Below are 18786 nucleotides of genomic sequence, written 5' to 3'. Positions count from 1 at the left end.
CAGAAAAAATGGATCAAACATATCAGCCCCAGTGGATTTCTTTTACATAAATCTTTAACAAGGCATCTAGTACATCACAGAAAGTAAATTGTTGAATACCAATGCTATTATATTATAGTCTTGATATGTACAAAATAACTGCTCCAAGTATGGTGCAGAGAGGGAAAAGGACATTGGTACTATATTTAAGATACATTTAAAGTCCAGACTTTTTTAAACTTTCAGCTGTGAAAGAAAATAACAAAACATTACAAATGGAACCATATGTTATTTCTTAAAAGTCTAAGCTATTGGGGGAGGGGATCCCTTTAGGTATAAAATAAATATATATATAAAAAATGAATAGTCTCCATTTTGATAGTCTCCCCTTTCGGACGCTACAGACGTTTTCGTGAGAAGACCGATTTTCGGGATGGGGTCACCTTTCACCGCAGATGTGGAAGTTCGACATCGGCAGATGGGTGGATTGAGACACATCCAATGCAAAAAAAACATATCTCTAGCTTAACTTGATGGATTTTGATGAGGATTTTTTTATTATGTTACTTACATTGACCCACAGGCAGTAGTGGAAAAAATACCAAATTGTTATACTTAAAATTACCCAGTAAAATACTACTTGAGTAAAAGTCTAAAAGTATTTGGTTTTAAATATACTTAAGTATCAAAAGTAAAAGTATAAATCATTTCAAAGTAGTACTTTAAAGTATTTTTTACTTAAGTACTTTACACCACTGCCCACCGGTGCATCAATCAGCTCTAAGGGGTTATTTAAAATAACTGTAAAACATCCCAATGTCCCAATGTCTCTAGATCAGGATTCATTTTGTACACTTGTATATGTTGCATTCTTTTTATATAGAAGTTAGTGTGTATTAAAAAACACATTTTTCTTGATTTGATTAAATATCTGGAACAATTGTTTTCCTTGTCATTGCTTTAAAAAACATGGAGAGACTATTTTTGTCATGGCTGTTATTTAAGCTCACTTACATTAATCTAATCTGTCTGGGGATAATAACATCCTGTCTTTGTGATTGGCCTTAGACTATAGCATAAATGTTGAAAGGAGGACTGGGTATGCATAAGCCAGTATATTATAACAGTGATATTTAGGGACATAATTAGACAATATTGACCTCCCCACCTGTTCAAGTTGGTACATTTCCATTTGTCCCATGTGTTGGACCAGTGTGCTTGCTCCCAGAAAGCTCCAATGTAACTACTTCCCAAATAGGGCTACTGGCTTCTGATATTTGAAGAAAAATATACACCCGACACACGTGAAAACTAGGTGTATGAATTTTACTGAAGGGATACAGGGCATACCTGGTTGTCAGTAGTAACCACAGCCACAAAGTCAATAAATGTAATCAAACATGTGCTTTTTCGTCTTAATGTAAGGTTAGACATAAGGTTAGCAATGTGGTTAAGATTATGGTTATGTTTAAAATCAGATTTTAAGAAGATACATTTTTAAATATGCATGGTTTAGCCATAACTATGACTTTGTGGATGTGGTAACTAGTGACGACCGTCATCCCTTCGTTCTATGACGTTATAGCACAGCTGTAGTTTTTCTGGAGTGTAATTGGTTCCCCTTATATGTGAATGACAGCAGTCAAGATGGCGGACGGCAATAGAGAAAAGTGATGAGGACAGGACAACAAATGATACAACTAGCCTCAATTTAGACATTCAATATCTTATAATTATAATCACTGTTCACCGGATATTTGCGAAAACGTTGCGAATTAATCAGACTTGTGTGGAAGGAGCGCAGAACCTAGTTTGCGCTTATGTTAAAGATTTAGGTAGCTAGCTAGCCAGCTGCTAACGTTATCTGCGGAAGAAGGGGCACGTTGCAGCCAAAAAACAAGCACTGTTTTTGAGCTGATTGCGTGGTAGACTTTTGTAAATCGGTCACCGATTATAATACCTATAACGCAAGGTAACGTTAGCTTGGCATAAACAGCGTTGCGTTCTCCGATTTGGGCTTGCTAGATAGAAAAAATAGCTAATCGAGTTCGCTATCTAGCTAGCGTCAACTGAGTGAGGATTTTTTTTATTTTACTGACGACATGGCTCACTCCCCGGTTCAGAGTGGCATTCCAGGGATGCAGGTAAGTTATTTCACCGTCCTTTCAGCTCATCAAGTGGTTGGTCTCCTTACATTTCTTTGCAATACTTTAAGCGTTTAGCATACTCCCTAGCTACTGTAACGTCGTTACTGACTCAAGGAAGTCGACTTTATTATTGATATTGTCACACCCACACTAGCTAGTTTTAACTCGTTTTTTTATTTACTAGCTAGTCCGCTATGGCAAGACATAAGGTATTGATGAGGCCGCTCTATTTAGTCATATGAATGTTGAGCAGAGATGTGGCTATATTTGCCCCATGTTGCAGTATGTCTCTGCCAGTGCTGCTGTAGTCCTTCAGAATCCAAGAGTAGAATACTTAAATATCCCTTTAATACTAAGACATTTTACCAAACCGCCAACGCCTTTTCTTTATATCTGAAAGGTATTACCGGTGTCAAATATCAAATTCAAAACTTTTCTTTCTGCCAAACTACCTAGTAATTATTTCAGCGAAGTTCTACCTACAGGCTTTAGTATTCCCGAGCTGACAAGTTAAACATCTGTCGTTCTGCCCCTGTCCCTAGGCCGTCATTGAAAATAAGAATTTGTTCTTAATTAACTGACTTGCCTAGTTAAATAACGGTAAAGTAAGAAACGTAGCCGCAATGCTGAGGTGGCATTCGGCATACACTAAAGTCTTGGTTGCTAGGCAGCGCCTCGTTACCATCCTCCTGGCAGTTCTAAACTTTGCAAGGCACGTCACTTCGCCCATCACTAAGCAGTGGTGTAAAAATATTTTAAAGTACTACTTCAGTCCTTTTTTTGTGATATCTGTACTTTACTATTTCAATTTGACAACTTTTACTTCACTACATTCCTAAATAAAATGTACTTTTTACACCATACATTTTCCCTGACAAACAAAAGTACATTTACTCACTTATCAAGAGAACATCCCTGGTCATCCTTATTGCCTCTGATCTGGCGTACTCACTAAACACACATGCTTTGTTTGTAAATTATGTCAGTGTTGGAGTGTGCCCCTGGCTGTGAATAAAAAATATATATAAACAAGGACATTGTGCAATCTACTTAATATAAAGAATTTGACATTCTTTTTACTTTTGATACTTAAGGATATTTTAAACCAAAAGCGTTTATACTTACGTAGTATTTTACTGGGTGACTTTTACATTAATAGAAAATGACTCGAGTATCTTTACTTTGAATCAAGTTTGACAATTGGGTACTTGTTCCACCATTGCTACTACACGTGCACTGTTTTCTTAACTTCAACTGGATGGCTCCATAAAGAATTACTGTGGGAAAAATATAACTGGGGGAAAACGAGGCTAATGCAATTAATATAAGGCATGTATCAAATAGTTTCTTACTGAAACTCCCAAACTCAATCAATCCTTGTAATACGTTTGAAGCAATAGGCTATATACCCACGTGTGGTCAGTTAGATGATCATTTCAGAACTGTTTTGATTGGGACAGCTCCATCACACTGCTTAAGACAAGTGTGGGGACTCATCTTGATAAATCAATCAATGTCAGATTGTTTTCAATGAATCTCCGTTTGGATATTGGTTAGGCTCAAATTCAAATCAAATGTCACGTCCACTACAGCCCCTTACTGTGAAATGCTTACTTACAAGCCCTTACCCAATGATGCAGTTTTAAGAAAAATATTTACTAAATAAACTAAAGTAAAAAATAAGAGCAACAATAAGGAGGCAATATACAGGGGTGGCAGGTAGCCTAGTGAAAGAGCTTTGGGCCAGTAACCGAAAGGTTGCTGGATCGAATCCCCGAGCTGACAAGGTAAAAATTGTTCTTCCCCTGAACAAGGCAGTTAAACCACCATCCCTCGCCGTCATTGTAAATACGAAGTCGCGTAATTAAATAAAATATACAGGGGGTGCTGGTACCGAGTCAATGTGCGGGGGTACAGGTTAGTCGAGGTAATATGTAGGTAAGGGTAAAATGACTATGCATAGATAATAAACAGCGAGTAGTAGTAGCAGCAGTATAGTCCAGGTAGCCATTTGATTAGCTGTTAAGCAGTCTTATGGCTTGGTGGTAGAAGCCTTTTGGACCTAGACGTGGCTCTCCGGTACCGCTTGCCGTGCGGGTGCAGAGAGAAGTCTATGGCTAGGGTGGCTGGAGTATATGGCAATTTTTTTAGGGCCTTCCTCTGACACGTCTGGTATAGAGATCCTGGGTGGCAGGAAGCTTGGCCCCAGTGATGTACTGGGCCGTAGACACTACCCTCTGTAGGGCCTTGCGGTCGGAGGCTGAGCAGTTGCCATACCAGGCAGTGATGAAACCAGTCAGGTTGCTCTCGATGGTGCAGCTGTAGACATTTGAGGATCTGAAGACCCATGCAAAATCTTTTCAGTCTCCTGAGGGGGAATTGGTGATGTCGTGCCCTCTTCACAACTGTCTTGGAGTGTTTGGATTATGATAGTTTGTTGATGTGGACACCAAGGAACTTGAAGCTCTCAACCTGCTCCACTACAGCCCCGTCGATGAGAATGCGGGTGTGCTGTGCCCTCCTTTTCCTGTAGTCCACGATCATCTCCTTTGTCTTGATCACGTTGAGGGAGAGGTTGTATTCCTGGCACCACACTTCCAGGTCTCTGAGCTCCTCCCTATAGGCTGTCTCATCGTTGTTGGTGATCAGGCCTACCGCTGTTGTCATCGGCAAACTTAATGATGGTGTTGGACTTGTGTCTGGCCGTGCAGTAATGAGTGAACGGGGAGTACAGGAGGGGACTGAGCACTTACCCCTGAGGGGCCCCTGTGTTGAGGATCAGCGTGGCGGATGTGGTGTTACCTACCCTTACCATCAGGAAGTGCAGGACCAAGTTGCAGAGGGAGGGGATTAGTCCCAGGGTCTTTAGCTTAGTGATGAGCTTTGTGGGCACTATGGTGTTTTACTGGTCGAGCACCGGTACACACTACCAAGTAGGCGCTAGTTTTCAGATGTAGCCCTACCGGAGTTACACAGTATTGTTGAAACGCACATCCGTGAGCTACTTGCTATGGGCGTCGGTGCTATTAGCTTCACGACTGACATTTGGACCAGCGACGTCAGCCCCATGAGCATGCTGAGTCTGACAGCACAATGGGTCGACGAGGATTTCCTACTGAGGAAAGCCGTATTGCATGCTCAAGAATGTGTTTGTTCTTGTTCTCATACTGCCGCAGCCATTTCAATGGCATTTGAGAACATGTTTGAAACTTGGAAACATGAACACACTCCTAGCTCCGTTCGAACAATTGACTTGAGAAATAAGCTAATCGTCTGCGGCAGACGTGATACCATCTGTCATGGCATTGAAACGCCTGCTCAAAAAAACTACCGACAGACCATGGGGTTAAAACGTACAGAAGTACTCGAGGCTGTAAACAAGCGATTCGGTGGCATTCTCTCTGAGCCTCTTTACTGTGTTGCCATCATGCACGATGCTGGGTACAAAGGCCGCTACTTCGATGCAGACAAGAAACAGGATTTACGTGAACTGTTACATACGCAGCTGGACCAGATGGAAACAGACAGTGACAATGCGCACAGAGGGAGAGGCCACGGACTGACAGACCGAGCTGAAACTTCACTGCTTGACATGTATGATGAAATCCTGGTTGAGAATGAAATGACTGATCAAATGAACAACGAAACAGCACAGCAAGTAAGTGAAATAAATGGATTTTGATTGTTTTACTGGTAATGGGGACATGTGTAAATGCCAACAACTTTTTGTGGCGTGTGTATCCTTTAACTAGGCAAGTAAGTTAAGAACAAATTCTTATTTACAATGACTGCTTACCCCCGCCAAACCCGGACGACGCTGGGCCAATTGTGCGCCGCCCTATGGGACTCTCAATCACGACCGGATGTGATACAGCCTGGATTCGAACCAGGGAATGCAATAACGCCTCTTGCACTGAGATGCATTTCCTTAGACTGCTGCGTCCATGTTTTTATTAACTATTTAACTGTACTAGAATGCTTAAAATCTAGCAAAAAAATGTAATATTGGATATCTATATCGGGTTTTTTTGGCAAGGAAAATATCGGAATAGGCCAAAAAATGTCATCGGTGCATCTCTAATATTTTCCAATCTTCATAAATTAATATCAGCAAATTATTAATGTAAATACTACTCATTACAGAGCAAGTGGTAAAGCTTCATGACACCAGTTTCTGCTTTGTAGCACTTCCAGATGAAATATTATGGTGTCTTAAAGGAGGCCTGGGTAAGGCCATAAAGGTCACACATGCTCCAACGTCAATGAATGATTTCTCCATTATGCTTTAATGTCAACAATACTCCAAAGGATCTTCTGTTGATTACGTTTTGTGAAATTCTCCAATATCATGGTTTTGTTCTAGTTTCGTGAGGAATCACCCACATGATATTGAGGAGTCTGCCATTTTATGAGGCAGTGGAAAGTAAGTCTTTACTTTTTAACAAGAACTGCCAGGATATGACTTATCTCGTAAAAGTTAGGTCACTTGGTCTTTCCCCATTCAGACAATGGACATAAGACTGACATTCTCATGGGGGCATCTTGGCATAGCCTTGAGTAGGGCTGTGACAATCCATGCAATTTTGGATGACTATTATTGGTCAGGCAAATGACATTGTCATATGTAATTTTACATTTTTGAGGCACATTTTCTCTTCGCCGACGCTCCTGACTTCATGTGCTGCTGCTGCAGGAGGGAGGGCATTGTCTGGGAAACCAAACACTCGTTGGCTTGTTTCAGCAAGGACCAAAAGTTTCGTCATGTTGTAAAGGGTCCAGGTAACCGCGGAAAAGGGCTCAATTGCGCAAATGCCTGGCTGCCCAGTCGTCAGTCAGCTGTTCGTTTCACCCACGTTTTTAATTCTAATGATTGCCAGTTATTTAAGTTTCATGACGGTCTTCGTCCATAATTGTCGGTTACACAATTATACGCTAATTGTGCCAGCCCTAGCCTTGAGCTGCATGAATAGAGTCATGTTTCACCTCCATACTGTCCTCTCCTGAATAGTGGCAACCTGGTTCATGCTGTGTCCATCATGGGCTTGGAGAGCAGGTCCAGAGAGGGTGATATGGGATTGGGGGGGGGGGCCGATGAGCTTCAGCCCTCAGGGCACGGACTGACTGCAGTGGACCACACAATCGGGTGGTGCAGCTGGTAGAGGATCAAACGCATGCTTTTAGAGGGAGGTTTCGGGCAGCTTTAGCAGTCGTGATAAACCTGCTGACTGTGGGAACAGCAAGTGTTTTTCCAGCATGTGGAATCTGTAGTAACAGTGCCCAGTGTTGTTTTTCCCCATTGTGACCACAAGTCAGACTCAACAGGATGATTTTCACCTGGATGACCACTGCTGTTTTGGGCTTTTGTTTGACTTGCTTCATTTTTCTTCACCCCCGCCCCTTTCAGTCTCTTGACTTAAAGCTCTCTTGAAAACTCAAGTTAATGAGTCCTCTTTCCCTTCTTTGTGGCAGATTTACAACATTCTCTAGGGGGATGTCTTGAGAGCAATGGCTGCACAGGCATTGCTTATCTGGTAAATTAAACTATAATACTGGTGCCATCAAATCAAGTCAATCTTCAGAATGTCTCTTAATGGGTATCAAAATGGTATTAGTGTTTAGGAATATGAAATCTTTATGCCTCTATTGAAATTAATTGGACATCGTCCGTCGATTTGTAAAGCGGTATTGTGACTGGGAAATGTTCCTTCACACTATTTTATGCTGCAACAAAAGTGCTTCTGCTTCAGGCAGTTAATCATTGCACTGCATGAAGTATAAAGATGTTATTGGTTCCTACTTTTGGGACTGCAAAGCTGTGACTCCCCCAGAGTAACTTGTATTATAGCATTTCATGATCAGCCTAATAAAGCATGAAGAACTGAACGCAGGCTACGCAGCCCTAATACATTTATATTCTAGTCATTTATTAGCAGAGTACGTTGTGCAAAGCCTATATAGTAATTATGTGGCCTTGCGTTCACGCGCTACAGGTTCATAAATGCAACTCATAGCTTTAGCTCCTTGAATGAAATCATTATCTTGAAGAGCGAGGCACCTTTGCAACCCGCTAGTGTTGGACAGGTACGCTTTGCATTGAATAATCAGCCTGGGTAATATTTGGTAACACTTTATTTCACCCCCCCTCCCCCTGTCATAAGGCCTAATATCATAAAATGAACATAGCAGATCATAAATAGACATGACCACACTAGGCTAATTTAAATGTACCACGGCGTGCTCCTCTGCAGTGTCAATGTTTATACTAAATTTTGTTTCACGGCTACAGTCTGCGTCTTGCCATTCTAAAAGGGCCTAGCTGGTTTGAAATGCACCATACACATTTTGTTGACCTTGTTAACCCAGATGTGAAACTTTATTTGTATTTTTTTTTAAATAAATAGGTAGGGCTGAGACTTGCCAGGGACCTCATGACACATAGGTGCCGATGTGATATGGGACAAGAAAAGAGGGAGCCATGAGAAAACGAGTTTTGATCAGTCATGGAAATAAGTCCTGAAAAAATTAAATTAAATTTTAAAAATGTTGAAGGTTAAAAATAATATTGCAATATTGTCAAAAGGATATGATATATTGGCAAATATCGATTGTTTTTCCACAGCACTATTTTTTTTAGGCCTATGATCTAAACCCAAACAGGCTACAACCAGAAACTAAAAACCTTTGCTAAATCTCTTGATTGCATGGTCCTTATTTACCTGGGATTGAACCATGCCTGCTCTGCTGTTTTTACTCCAACCCACTTTTGTTTCTTTCCTTCCCTCAGAACTTTAAAGCTGATCCGGAGGAGCTGTTCACCAAGCTGGAGAGAATAGGGAAAGGTTCTTTTGGAGAGGTGTTCAAAGGCATTGACAATCGGACTCAGAAAGTAGTGGCCATTAAGATAATTGACCTTGAGGAGGCAGAGGATGAAATCGAAGACATCCAACAGGAAATTACAGTCCTCAGCCAGTGTGACAGTCCCTTCGTTACCAAGTATTATGGCTCATATCTGAAGGTAACTTGACTCAACCAAATGTAATATCAGAATGCTGTGAGAAAGGATTTAGGCTAGATGGTCAATCCACAAATTGTCCTTATTATAATTTGGTGTAGTTTTTTAAAGTATACTTGTCAGTGGTGGGATGTGTAACAATTGCAGACAACTGTATGTGGGTCAATAAATCATTCATACGGGCAAAGGGACAAGGCTCCCATGAATTGTGCCTGAGCATTAGGCCTATGGCATGGATTGACTGGTGCTGACGAACAGAACACGCAAGCATACATCACACTTCCCTTCACATTGGCCTATATTACCTTCAATGCATGTCATGCAAAGACAGGAACACTATGAAAAACCAAGAGACATTGAGCATCCTGTGTTGACTTGATTGTGAGAGATTGCATCATTTCCTGGCCTCGGTTGCTGTCAACCATAAGTTTGAAGTGAATGTGGAGTAGACCCGAGTACTAGTAGACTTACATGTGATGGGGCTTAAGTGGCTCTCACAGAGCATGTTGTGTGTTAGTGGTTTACTTAAGGCCAGTGGGGAGAGTGCCAGTGGGCTGTCGGGTCCAGTTGTGCTGATGGATGGATGAAGAGGGAGGGAGGCTAGCGTTGCGTGACTAACAGTGGGGCAGGCAGCAGGTGCTACTCCAGCCCTCGGCGCGCTGGATCACACGGCTCAGACCCCAACATCTGCTCAGAGAGAGCGAGAGAGCCGCCTAACAGCCTTCCAGCTCTGCTCTGGAGAAGCCAGCCAGCTAGCAACAGCCGGGCTCATTCTGCCCATACCCTGTTCAGACAGACAATTAGCCTGTAGCCTAAAGCACTATCAGGCCTTCCAAGGGTGTCTATGCACACTGATCTTATGCTGTCTCTGATAAGGTAGGCCAATCATGTAGAACAGGGGTGTCAAACATACGGTCCGTCCCGTGAGGGGATCCAATCTAGCTCGAGGGTGGTTTTGAGTTGTGGAAATGATAATGGACCTACGTTTCTTTACTGTGTCCAGCTCGCTAATAATCGCCACATTTTGACGACTAGGAAGTATAACCACAAGGCCTACATTACCTGTCTATAAGGGGGAAATCACTTCCGCAGCATGCACGGCCATTTAGAAACGAAAATGGCCACTCGGGCAGAATGCCCTTAATGACGTAGAAGTTATATTATAAATAAACCATATTGCAACCTGTCAACAGAGGTTTCAATTTGGTTCATTTATCTATTATTCAGATATTTCCCCCCTGACTTCCAACCTTTTTGGTATAGAAGTTTTCTTCTGCAGAGTTGGTCATGTAGTATTTTTATATTTGTGCCGGATCATTGCTCTTCCTTATGGGCCGTATGAGTGCATAGGCTACTTCCTAATCTCTCGGGTGTTGTTAGCTGTGAGGGTTTGGGTCAGTGCATGGCTGTATATCTAGTATTGTGTAAGGATCAGCATCTAAAATATAAACTCTTCCACATTGCTACTAGTGAGGAGGCACTTCTCAAGACCCCAGGCGACGTGCTCTGTCTGATGGAGGCTATTGAGAGTGTGTGTAACTCTCATGTCTGCTCTCACCTAAGGCTTGCTCCCTCCCTAAAACGAAAGGGTTCTAATCCCATGTGATTGGCTCAGTGCAGGGCCCATTACTTCACCTACTGTTTGATTTGATTATGGTTTACATAGGAAATGCTCTGTCTGCTCCCATACTGATGATACTTTCTGGTTAGTTAGTATGTCAAGGTGCTGCTGATACACTCTCAAAACAGGCTACATCTCAGACTGGAGAGGTTCCTGCCAGGGAGACTGATTGAATTATGGATCATAAAGTCTGAATGGTCTTGCATTTTGACATTTTGGCCTAACCACTGGACTGGTATATCTAGAACCTCAGTTATTATTTATTTGACTTAAGGCTAGTCTCCCTTTTAGAAATGGTGTATAATGCTCTCAAGGTTATCAAGTCTGCTATAATAACGTATAGGCCTAAACTGTCCTATTGGATGCCAGGCTTTAGGCCACTACACCTAATGAAAGCAAAGGGGCTTCAGCTGTACTTCATTTCCTCCTCCAAAGCACATTGTTAATGTGCTGCTTTATTGAACTGCACTTGGTCCAGGCGTCTGTAGGCTGTTATGGCTTCATACCTTAAATGACCTAATTGTCCGTTATCTAATATGATCCCTGATGCGGCCAGATGTGCTGTGATTGGCTCGCCCCGACTCACTGGGGGAAGGGATAGCTGAAGTGCTTAGCTTAAGCTGCCTTTTAATATGTATGAAAATGGTTGAATTTTTATGAAAGTGGAGGGAGGAGATTAGCGCTGTCTTGATTTTGAGATTTAATTTCCCCTTCCACTCTATTCCAGTATGATGCTAAATTATAACTGTACAGGTTGATCTGTTTTAATGGAGACTCTGCGTAATTTCTAAAATCATTCTCATTTTCAGGATGCAAAATTATGGATTATTATGGAATATTTAGGAGGAGGATCAGCTCTGGATTTGGTAAGTTTCCTTAAGATTGAGGTGATGTAGGCCTACACAATCCAAAGGCTATAATTAAGCAATCAGGCACGAGGAGGTGTGGTATATGGCCAATATACCACGGCTAACTGCTGTTCTTATGCACGACGCATCGCGGAGTGCCTGGATACAACCATTAGCAGTGGTTAATTAGCCATAAACCACAAATCCCCGATGTGCCTTATTGCTGTTATAAACTGGTTACCAACGTAATTTAAAGCGGTAAAAATACATGTTTTGTCATACCCATGGTATACGGTCTCATTCCACGGCTGACAGCCAATCAGCATTCAGGGCTGGAACCACCCAGGTTATAATCACATTTCAGTCACTGTGCATGCAAGTATCTAACCAAATATTGATTCGGGAAGACCCTTGACACAAGCCTTTCTGTTTCAGTTGGAGCCGGGTGCCTTGGACGAAACCCAGATAGCCACAATTGTCAGAGAGATCCTGAAGGGGCTTGAGTACCTGCACTCTGAAAAGAAAATCCACCGAGATATTAAAGGTACTGTTAAGAACACTTAGTTTCATCCCTTTAGCAACATATTACATCTTAACATAGTATTGTCTTACGTTTAGATGTCTGGACAACTGTCTAACTTAACTGTGTTTTCCCCCCCAGCCGCCAACGTGTTGCTGTCGGAGCAAGGAGACGTGAAGCTGGCAGACTTTGGAGTGGCGGGGCAGTTAACGGACACTCAGATAAAGAGGAACACGTTCGTGGGCACTCCGTTCTGGATGGCACCTGAAGTCATAAAACAGTCTGCGTACGACTCAAAGGTCCGAAATACCACAAGCTCTCTCTCAGGTTCCAGGTTAAGATGAAACGGCAGTTCATAGGTTCATCCACGTGTTATGGAATGTCAACACAGTTTTGAATACTAACTCTGTTTTCCATAATTATCCAATGAGGACGTTTTTTCCCCCCCGGTACTGAAATGTGCTGTGTAGAGACATTGCAGGTGTAGCTTCAGCTCTGTGACCTGCTTTGATCACACTGGAAGTCCATGCACAGTGCTGCACACAGATGGAAATATCACCAGGCACATTAGGAACGGCCACAACTCGGCACCTTGCGGATAACCAGAAACACCACACTGTCTCATCCCGGGTTGACTGTAGTTCCTTAAATGGGCTATTACAGCCTCAGTTGATATAGGCCTACTAAATCGGGCCTTTCTAGTGTGTGTGTGTGAATGTTGTTACTAGCTAGAGTGTTAACGTGTGACTATAAAATGCCACCCTCCATTTTTTGAGTAAAAATCTGTAGTCACATCTCAAGAAGTGTTATTTATCACTTTCATCCAGTGACTCGTGCCGTCTGGAGATCAGTTGCATCACCAAACCGGCCCTGTTGGTATTTCCTGTCACGTTTTTGAAGTGTGTAGTGGGAGTGTGACGAATTTGTACCCAAAACGTTCTCCCTTTTTATTGTTGTGTCTCAGGCGGATATCTGGTCGCTAGGCATAACGGCCATAGAGCTAGCCAAAGGAGAGCCGCCCCACTCAGAGCTCCACCCTATGAAGGTCTTATTCCTCATCCCAAAGAACAACCCGCCCACGCTGGAAGGAAACTACTGCAAACCCCTCAAAGAATTCATTGAAGCCTGTTTGAACAAAGAGCCCAGCTTTGTAAGTGGTGTTTGGGGAGAAATTGAGCTCAAATTGCCATTCTGATAATGGTCTTCTTTCTAGAAAGTCGACCCTTTGTACATTATGCAAAGATGCTAATGTAGAGCACATCCAATATTTACACTTGCTTGACACTCTGCGCCTCCTCAGAGGCCAACTGCCAAAGAGCTGCTGAAACACAAGCTGATCGTCCGGCACGCCAAGAAGACATCCTACCTTTCAGAGCTGGTGGACAAGTACAAGAGGTGGAAAGCAGAGCAGTCTCGGGAGGAATCCAGCGACGATGAGTCGGACTCGTAAGTCATTCTCATTTGGTCCCTTCGTCTGTCCTCTAGTGTTGTTCATCAGATCGTGGTCACTCTTTTTCTCTGCAATTCACACAGAAGGGGTGGTTTACCAGATTGTGTTTTGGAACAGTTCACTGATATGCTATTTTTAAAGGTGCGTGCTTCAGACTGTCTCCATGTGAGGTTGTCTAAAGGTTGTTGCCGTGTCTTGTCAGGGAGCAGGATGGCCAGGCGTCTGGAGGGAACGACTCTGGGAACGATGACTGGATCTTCAACACCATCAGGGAGAAGGACCCCAAGAAGTTCCAGAACGGAGCCGCCCAGCCTGATGAGCTGGAGAGGAACAAGGTAAGATGACACCTGGTTGAAATAGCAATATAACAAGTCATATGAAAGAGGATTCAAGAGAAAAATGCAACTTAGTTTGGGAGTTTGATTCTCATGGTTATTCTCACCCCAAATGCTGATTTTAAGCATAGTGTATACCTCAAGGTTTCTTTTTTTTTAAATTTACATTTTTTAAAAATATGCATCATGTTCTAACTAAAGTAGTTCAGGAAGTGGTTTCTGGGCGTTTTCAATCTCATGTGGTGTCTCTGTTCAGTCTGCTGACCTTACTCTTCTGCTTTTTCTTATTTAACTCTTTCTCTTTGCCATTTTTGTAAAATGAGTGATACTTCCTTTCTCAGGTGCAAGAAAGTCCAAAGAGGCCTTTGTCACAGAGCTTGTCCACTATAATTTCCCCTTTGTTTTCTGAGGTAAGAATGTATTTATGCAAATTTAGGCTATCTTCTGACCTCTTGTGGTGATCCCATTTCTATTTTTATTATTTCACTGAAAGGTATGAGAGAATCTGTCAAGTTAAATTATTCAGTGTCAAACTGTTCTGAGATCTGTGTTGAAGCTTTTGAGGCTACAGCTGCACCTATATAGAGCCCCAACCCTGGAGGTGTCATAATAACCATAAAACCTAGTGGTCAAATGAGGAAATGGTTCCAATTGTTTTTCCACCATTTTTCCCATAGGAGATTTTAGAAACACTTCAAACACTTCAAATGTTTTGTGTAGGCGTACCCTGGCGTGACGTTTTAATAACCATGTCAATCTCTCTCGGACAAGGTGACCTTTATCAATATATTGGGCTCTATTTACTCTCAGATTTGAAAATGCTAATTACCATCGAAGTAGACTCAATGCAAAATTACAAATCCTTGCAAGCTCCTGCACGTCATCTCAACCTGAAACCTTCGCTGACAGTTATTGTCAATTTGAAACTTGCACAAGACAGTTCACAGAATTGTTCATTTTTGAAGAAATGTTGCCAATTTATTCATTACTACATTTAGCTAACATAAGATAGTTAATCCAGAGATTCCTACCTTTGCCTCGATTCTGCAGTCTTGTCCACATAATCATGCCATTTGTAGTTCTCTATGATGGCCACATTAGCAGCTAATTAGCTTTTCATTTTTGGGGTTTAAATACATGTGAATATATTGATAAAGGTCAACTTGTCCTAGAGATTTACATGGTTCTAAAAACGTCACGCCAGGATAAGCGTACACGTAAAACGGCATTTATTTGAAGTGTTTTGAAAATCCCGTATGGTGGAAATACAATTGGAACAATTTCCCTGTTTGACCGCTAGGTTTTATGGGTATTATGACTTATACTGTGGTTCTCTTAGGATGATCCAGTAAACCATGTGTCACAGAGGGCCAAGTGTCTTAGGGTTTCCGCTCCTCACTCGTACTTGATTGAAGAGCACTAATTAGTAAACTCCCCTGCTTGTCTAGGTGTTAATTGAAAGAAAAAAACAAACCCGCAGACGCTAGGCCCTACATGGAATGAGTTTGACAACCCTGCAGTAAACGGTCTCTCCTTCCCTTGCAGTTAAAAGAGAAGCAGGTTGAGGCGACTAATGGCAAGCCAGAGGCTGTAGATGAGTTGAGGGAGGCCATTTTCCTGGCAGAAGAGTCATATCCTGGCATCTCTGACTCCCTGGTGTCTGAACTAGTGCAGAGACTACAGAGGTAATGGCAATACCATCATTGCCACCATGATTTGATTTAGGTTATAGGTTCAAGTTTTCTGCTCATACATTTTCATTTTATTCCAGCATTCGGGTGCAGACCTGTTTCTCACACCTCCATTCCAAGCTACGTCTTCCCATTTTTAATTCCCCCTTTGCTTCTGCAGGTTCTCTCTACCCGGGGCCGCCGCCTCTCAGTAAGACCTGCTGTGTCCAGCAACCATCCACCTCCCACCCATAGCAGCAGTCAGTCCATGGCCTCTGACATCAACAGCCAAGATGAAGTCTCCCAGGAAGTTCTCATCACTCATTCGCCTAAAGCAAAACCTCAACCCACTTTATCTCTACTTGTCCACGCCAACATATTGTCACATTGGGGACAGTCAGTGGCTAGTTGATAAGCTGCCACCTTAACTTCCACCTGCTGTAAGACATCTTAGTCTCATTAACTCCAACATGAGTGCAGTTTATTTTAAGGGGGGGGTTTCATTCACAATTCTTCTAAAAGAACCATTGATTAAAAAAAGTTGGTGTGGATTATTCCGAAATGTCTATCTGCAGCCTTGGGAGTATGTAACTTTCTTTAGTTGTGTGGTTGTGCGAGTCAGTGTGTGCGAGCGCATGTGAGCATCTCCCTTGATATCCTGTGAAATGTGCGGTGGAGATTTGAAGCATTCGTTTTGAAAACTCAGGTGTCCTGCTTTAAGTGGATGGGGTCCTCTGGGAGATGGAGAGAGCTCTGTTGGGTGGCTGTACAAACTTGTAAATAGGCACATTTTTACAGATATTGAGAAATAATGGCGTGTACGCAAAGGAATCACTGTGTACAAATGGCCAAATGCTTCTGTAGATATATTCTGTTAGAAAAGGTAAATATTTAAAAGACATAAATGGCCATAACTGAGATTGCCTTGCCTTTATTACTTGTTCTTTTATATTTCAATCTTTGATTCCCTCTTGTTTTAATACATTTTTCGAGGACACCCATCCATTCAATGGCTGCCCCCTGTCCTGTTTTTATGTTGATTGACACTTTGGGTACCGATGTTACCTAAATGCTCTTTGACCTTTTTGAATTCACACTATGTTATGGCTGTCATTGCAATGCGGTGGAGACCATAGAAACACAACCTGTCTAGCTGGATCACATCTAATCCTCTCCAGTCGACACACTGGATGCTGTGTTCCCAGCTTCATCTTCATGAGGCCACATGGATTTATGATGAGATGATGGTTGGATTGTTCCTCTGTCCATCACTTGTGTTAGATGAGTGCTTTAGTTTAGCTCTATGGAAGGTTCACCTGCCCTTTCCTTTTAACATAGCAGTAACTTCAACTACTTAATCCTCAACAGACAAGTCTTCCTGGGAGCTGCAGGGGTACAATCGATTCCCTCTGTACCAACCGCTTGAATTGCACTTGGAAAATAAATGCCTTTTTATTGTAGACAAAGTAGCCATAGACGGTAGCATGAAAATTCTTGTATAGGTATGTGTCATGCTACATAAGGTCTGTCCACCTGAAGCAGCACAGCTTTGAGAACAGTAGAACCGATATGATCTCCTGTAAATTGGATTTACACACACAGGGTTTAGTTGAAACGGATTGCAGAAGTGCGTTTAGTATATTCATACTAGTTGACGTCGCTGCTCATAGATCTAAAAAGTAGCAGAAAGCCAGCAGCCATTAGGAAACATACTGCACTTCCCTGCTGCTATGCTACAGACTCAGTGTAGTTTGAAATGAATGTGCATGAAAAAATAGCTCCTGTGAATTGAACCGCACAGTATGCGTTGTAGCATACTACAGGACTTTGAACATGATGTCCTGGACCTTGAGTGTTAAAAGCCTTAGCATCTTTGGCGAGAGTGGAGTGCAGAGTCACAGCTTTAAAAAGATTTGAGCCAAGACTCTTTTTTTTGGTCAATTTTGGCCTTTTTGTAATTGGTAGAAATCCTGCAGCTATCAATACATGTATGCAGCAGTGTTTCAAATAAACGAATCGTGGCAAGGTGTTTAACTTTGAATCCCATTCTATCGCAGCATGGACAAATTAACGATTGACCTGCATTTAAATTAAAAAATATATAATAGTTTTAGTTGCATATTTTACATGGGGTCAAATCCTATAAAGCACACCAATTCAGAAGTATGTACAGTGGGTCTCCTATGGGATTTCAACAGCTGCTGGGAACCTTTTATATTAGTGTTCAGACCAATTTTAGCTGTCCACTTTCCCTCTGAGTTTGGGCATTTGGGTTTGGAATTATCTTGCTTTATTAGTCCAAATTTAACTTGCAATCACATCCATCTAAGTAGTAAGTAGCCTATTATAAAAAATATTTAATGTAAACCCCCCTTCATTATCAAATCTTTCCTCTGACTTCTGTCTCCTGCTAGTAGGATTTGTAGGAATGGACTAGACCGCATGTTGTAGTTAATAAAGGAGGTACATCATGCATTTTCATTTTGGACTATACAAAATATTCCCACATGAACATATTCCAAATAGTTGCCATTTACCCCATTTATTCTATTGAACTGTTTGCCAACATTTGACTGGACCCCTGAATCTATTTCAATTTTCCCCCTTTTGTCACATGTATGTAGACACACCTTTTTTGTTGTAATTTGCACCTTGTGGAGACTGTCCAGTTTGATTATCTGTTGCACTTTGTAAGCGTTTCTTCAGGATTCAAGAAAACAATTGGTACTTGAGGCTGTAGTTCTTTTTTCGTTGTCATTTGTTAATTGATTACTACTGTACCTTTTTGAGTATGGCAATAAAGCAGAGGTCATCAGGTCACATTTCTCAGCGCAGGTATATTCTATGGAACAAGAATATTTTTCTAACTAAAGAGCAGTATTATAGTATAGAATAAAACCATTATTGTCCTGTTATTAATGATAGTTATCACATAAAGTTGACATTTCATTTTCTGTAACATTGCTGACCGTTTATAGTCCTGTTTATAATCCTTGCTTATGTCACTCAAACACCAAGGTATTGGACTCTTTATAAGCTTTCAAGTGATTAAGAAAAATAAAAATCTAATGCAAATATAAATGGATGTCTTTGTGTGGAGCAGTATTGTTTTCTTAGCACTGAACAACAATAGGACACAAGTTGTTAGGGCACTATGGCACATTCCGTTCTCTTCTAATTCCGTTAGTTCCTTGGCCCGTATAA

General features: G+C 41.7%; 1 protein-coding gene across 1 annotated transcript; it reads left to right on the top strand.

Annotated features, from left to right (window-relative positions):
• Positions 1–1606: 1606 nt before the first annotated feature.
• On the top strand, positions 1607–18667 carry LOC112245963 (serine/threonine-protein kinase 24). The gene is made up of 11 exons (XM_024414196.2): positions 1607–2123; positions 8911–9141; positions 11569–11625; positions 12043–12151; positions 12269–12426; positions 13092–13277; positions 13428–13573; positions 13780–13912; positions 14254–14322; positions 15458–15597; positions 15764–18667. The coding sequence occupies exons 1-11, from the start codon at positions 2082–2084 to the stop codon at positions 15795–15797; spliced, it is 1305 nt and encodes a 434-aa protein (XP_024269964.1). The 5' UTR covers positions 1607–2081; the 3' UTR covers positions 15798–18667.
• Positions 18668–18786: the final 119 nt, after the last annotated feature.

This window comes from Oncorhynchus tshawytscha, linkage group LG03 (genome assembly GCF_018296145.1).
Source record: "Oncorhynchus tshawytscha isolate Ot180627B linkage group LG03, Otsh_v2.0, whole genome shotgun sequence".
Lineage (NCBI taxonomy): Eukaryota > Metazoa > Chordata > Actinopteri > Salmoniformes > Salmonidae > Oncorhynchus > Oncorhynchus tshawytscha.
Note: the sequence above shows the minus strand (reverse complement) of the source record. Positions and strands in the feature narration are given on the sequence as shown.

Excerpts from the sequence above, each read along its gene's own strand:
- LOC112245963 (XM_024414196.2), top strand. The coding sequence starts at position 2,082 with ATGGCTCACTCCCCGGTTCAGAGTGGCATTCCAGGGATGCAG. Across the intron at positions 13,278-13,427 it reads TGAACAAAGAGCCCAGCTTT|AGGCCAACTGCCAAAGAGCT; the intron begins GTAAGTGGTGTT and ends GCGCCTCCTCAG. Across the intron at positions 13,574-13,779 it reads AGCGACGATGAGTCGGACTC|GGAGCAGGATGGCCAGGCGT; the intron begins GTAAGTCATTCT and ends GTGTCTTGTCAG.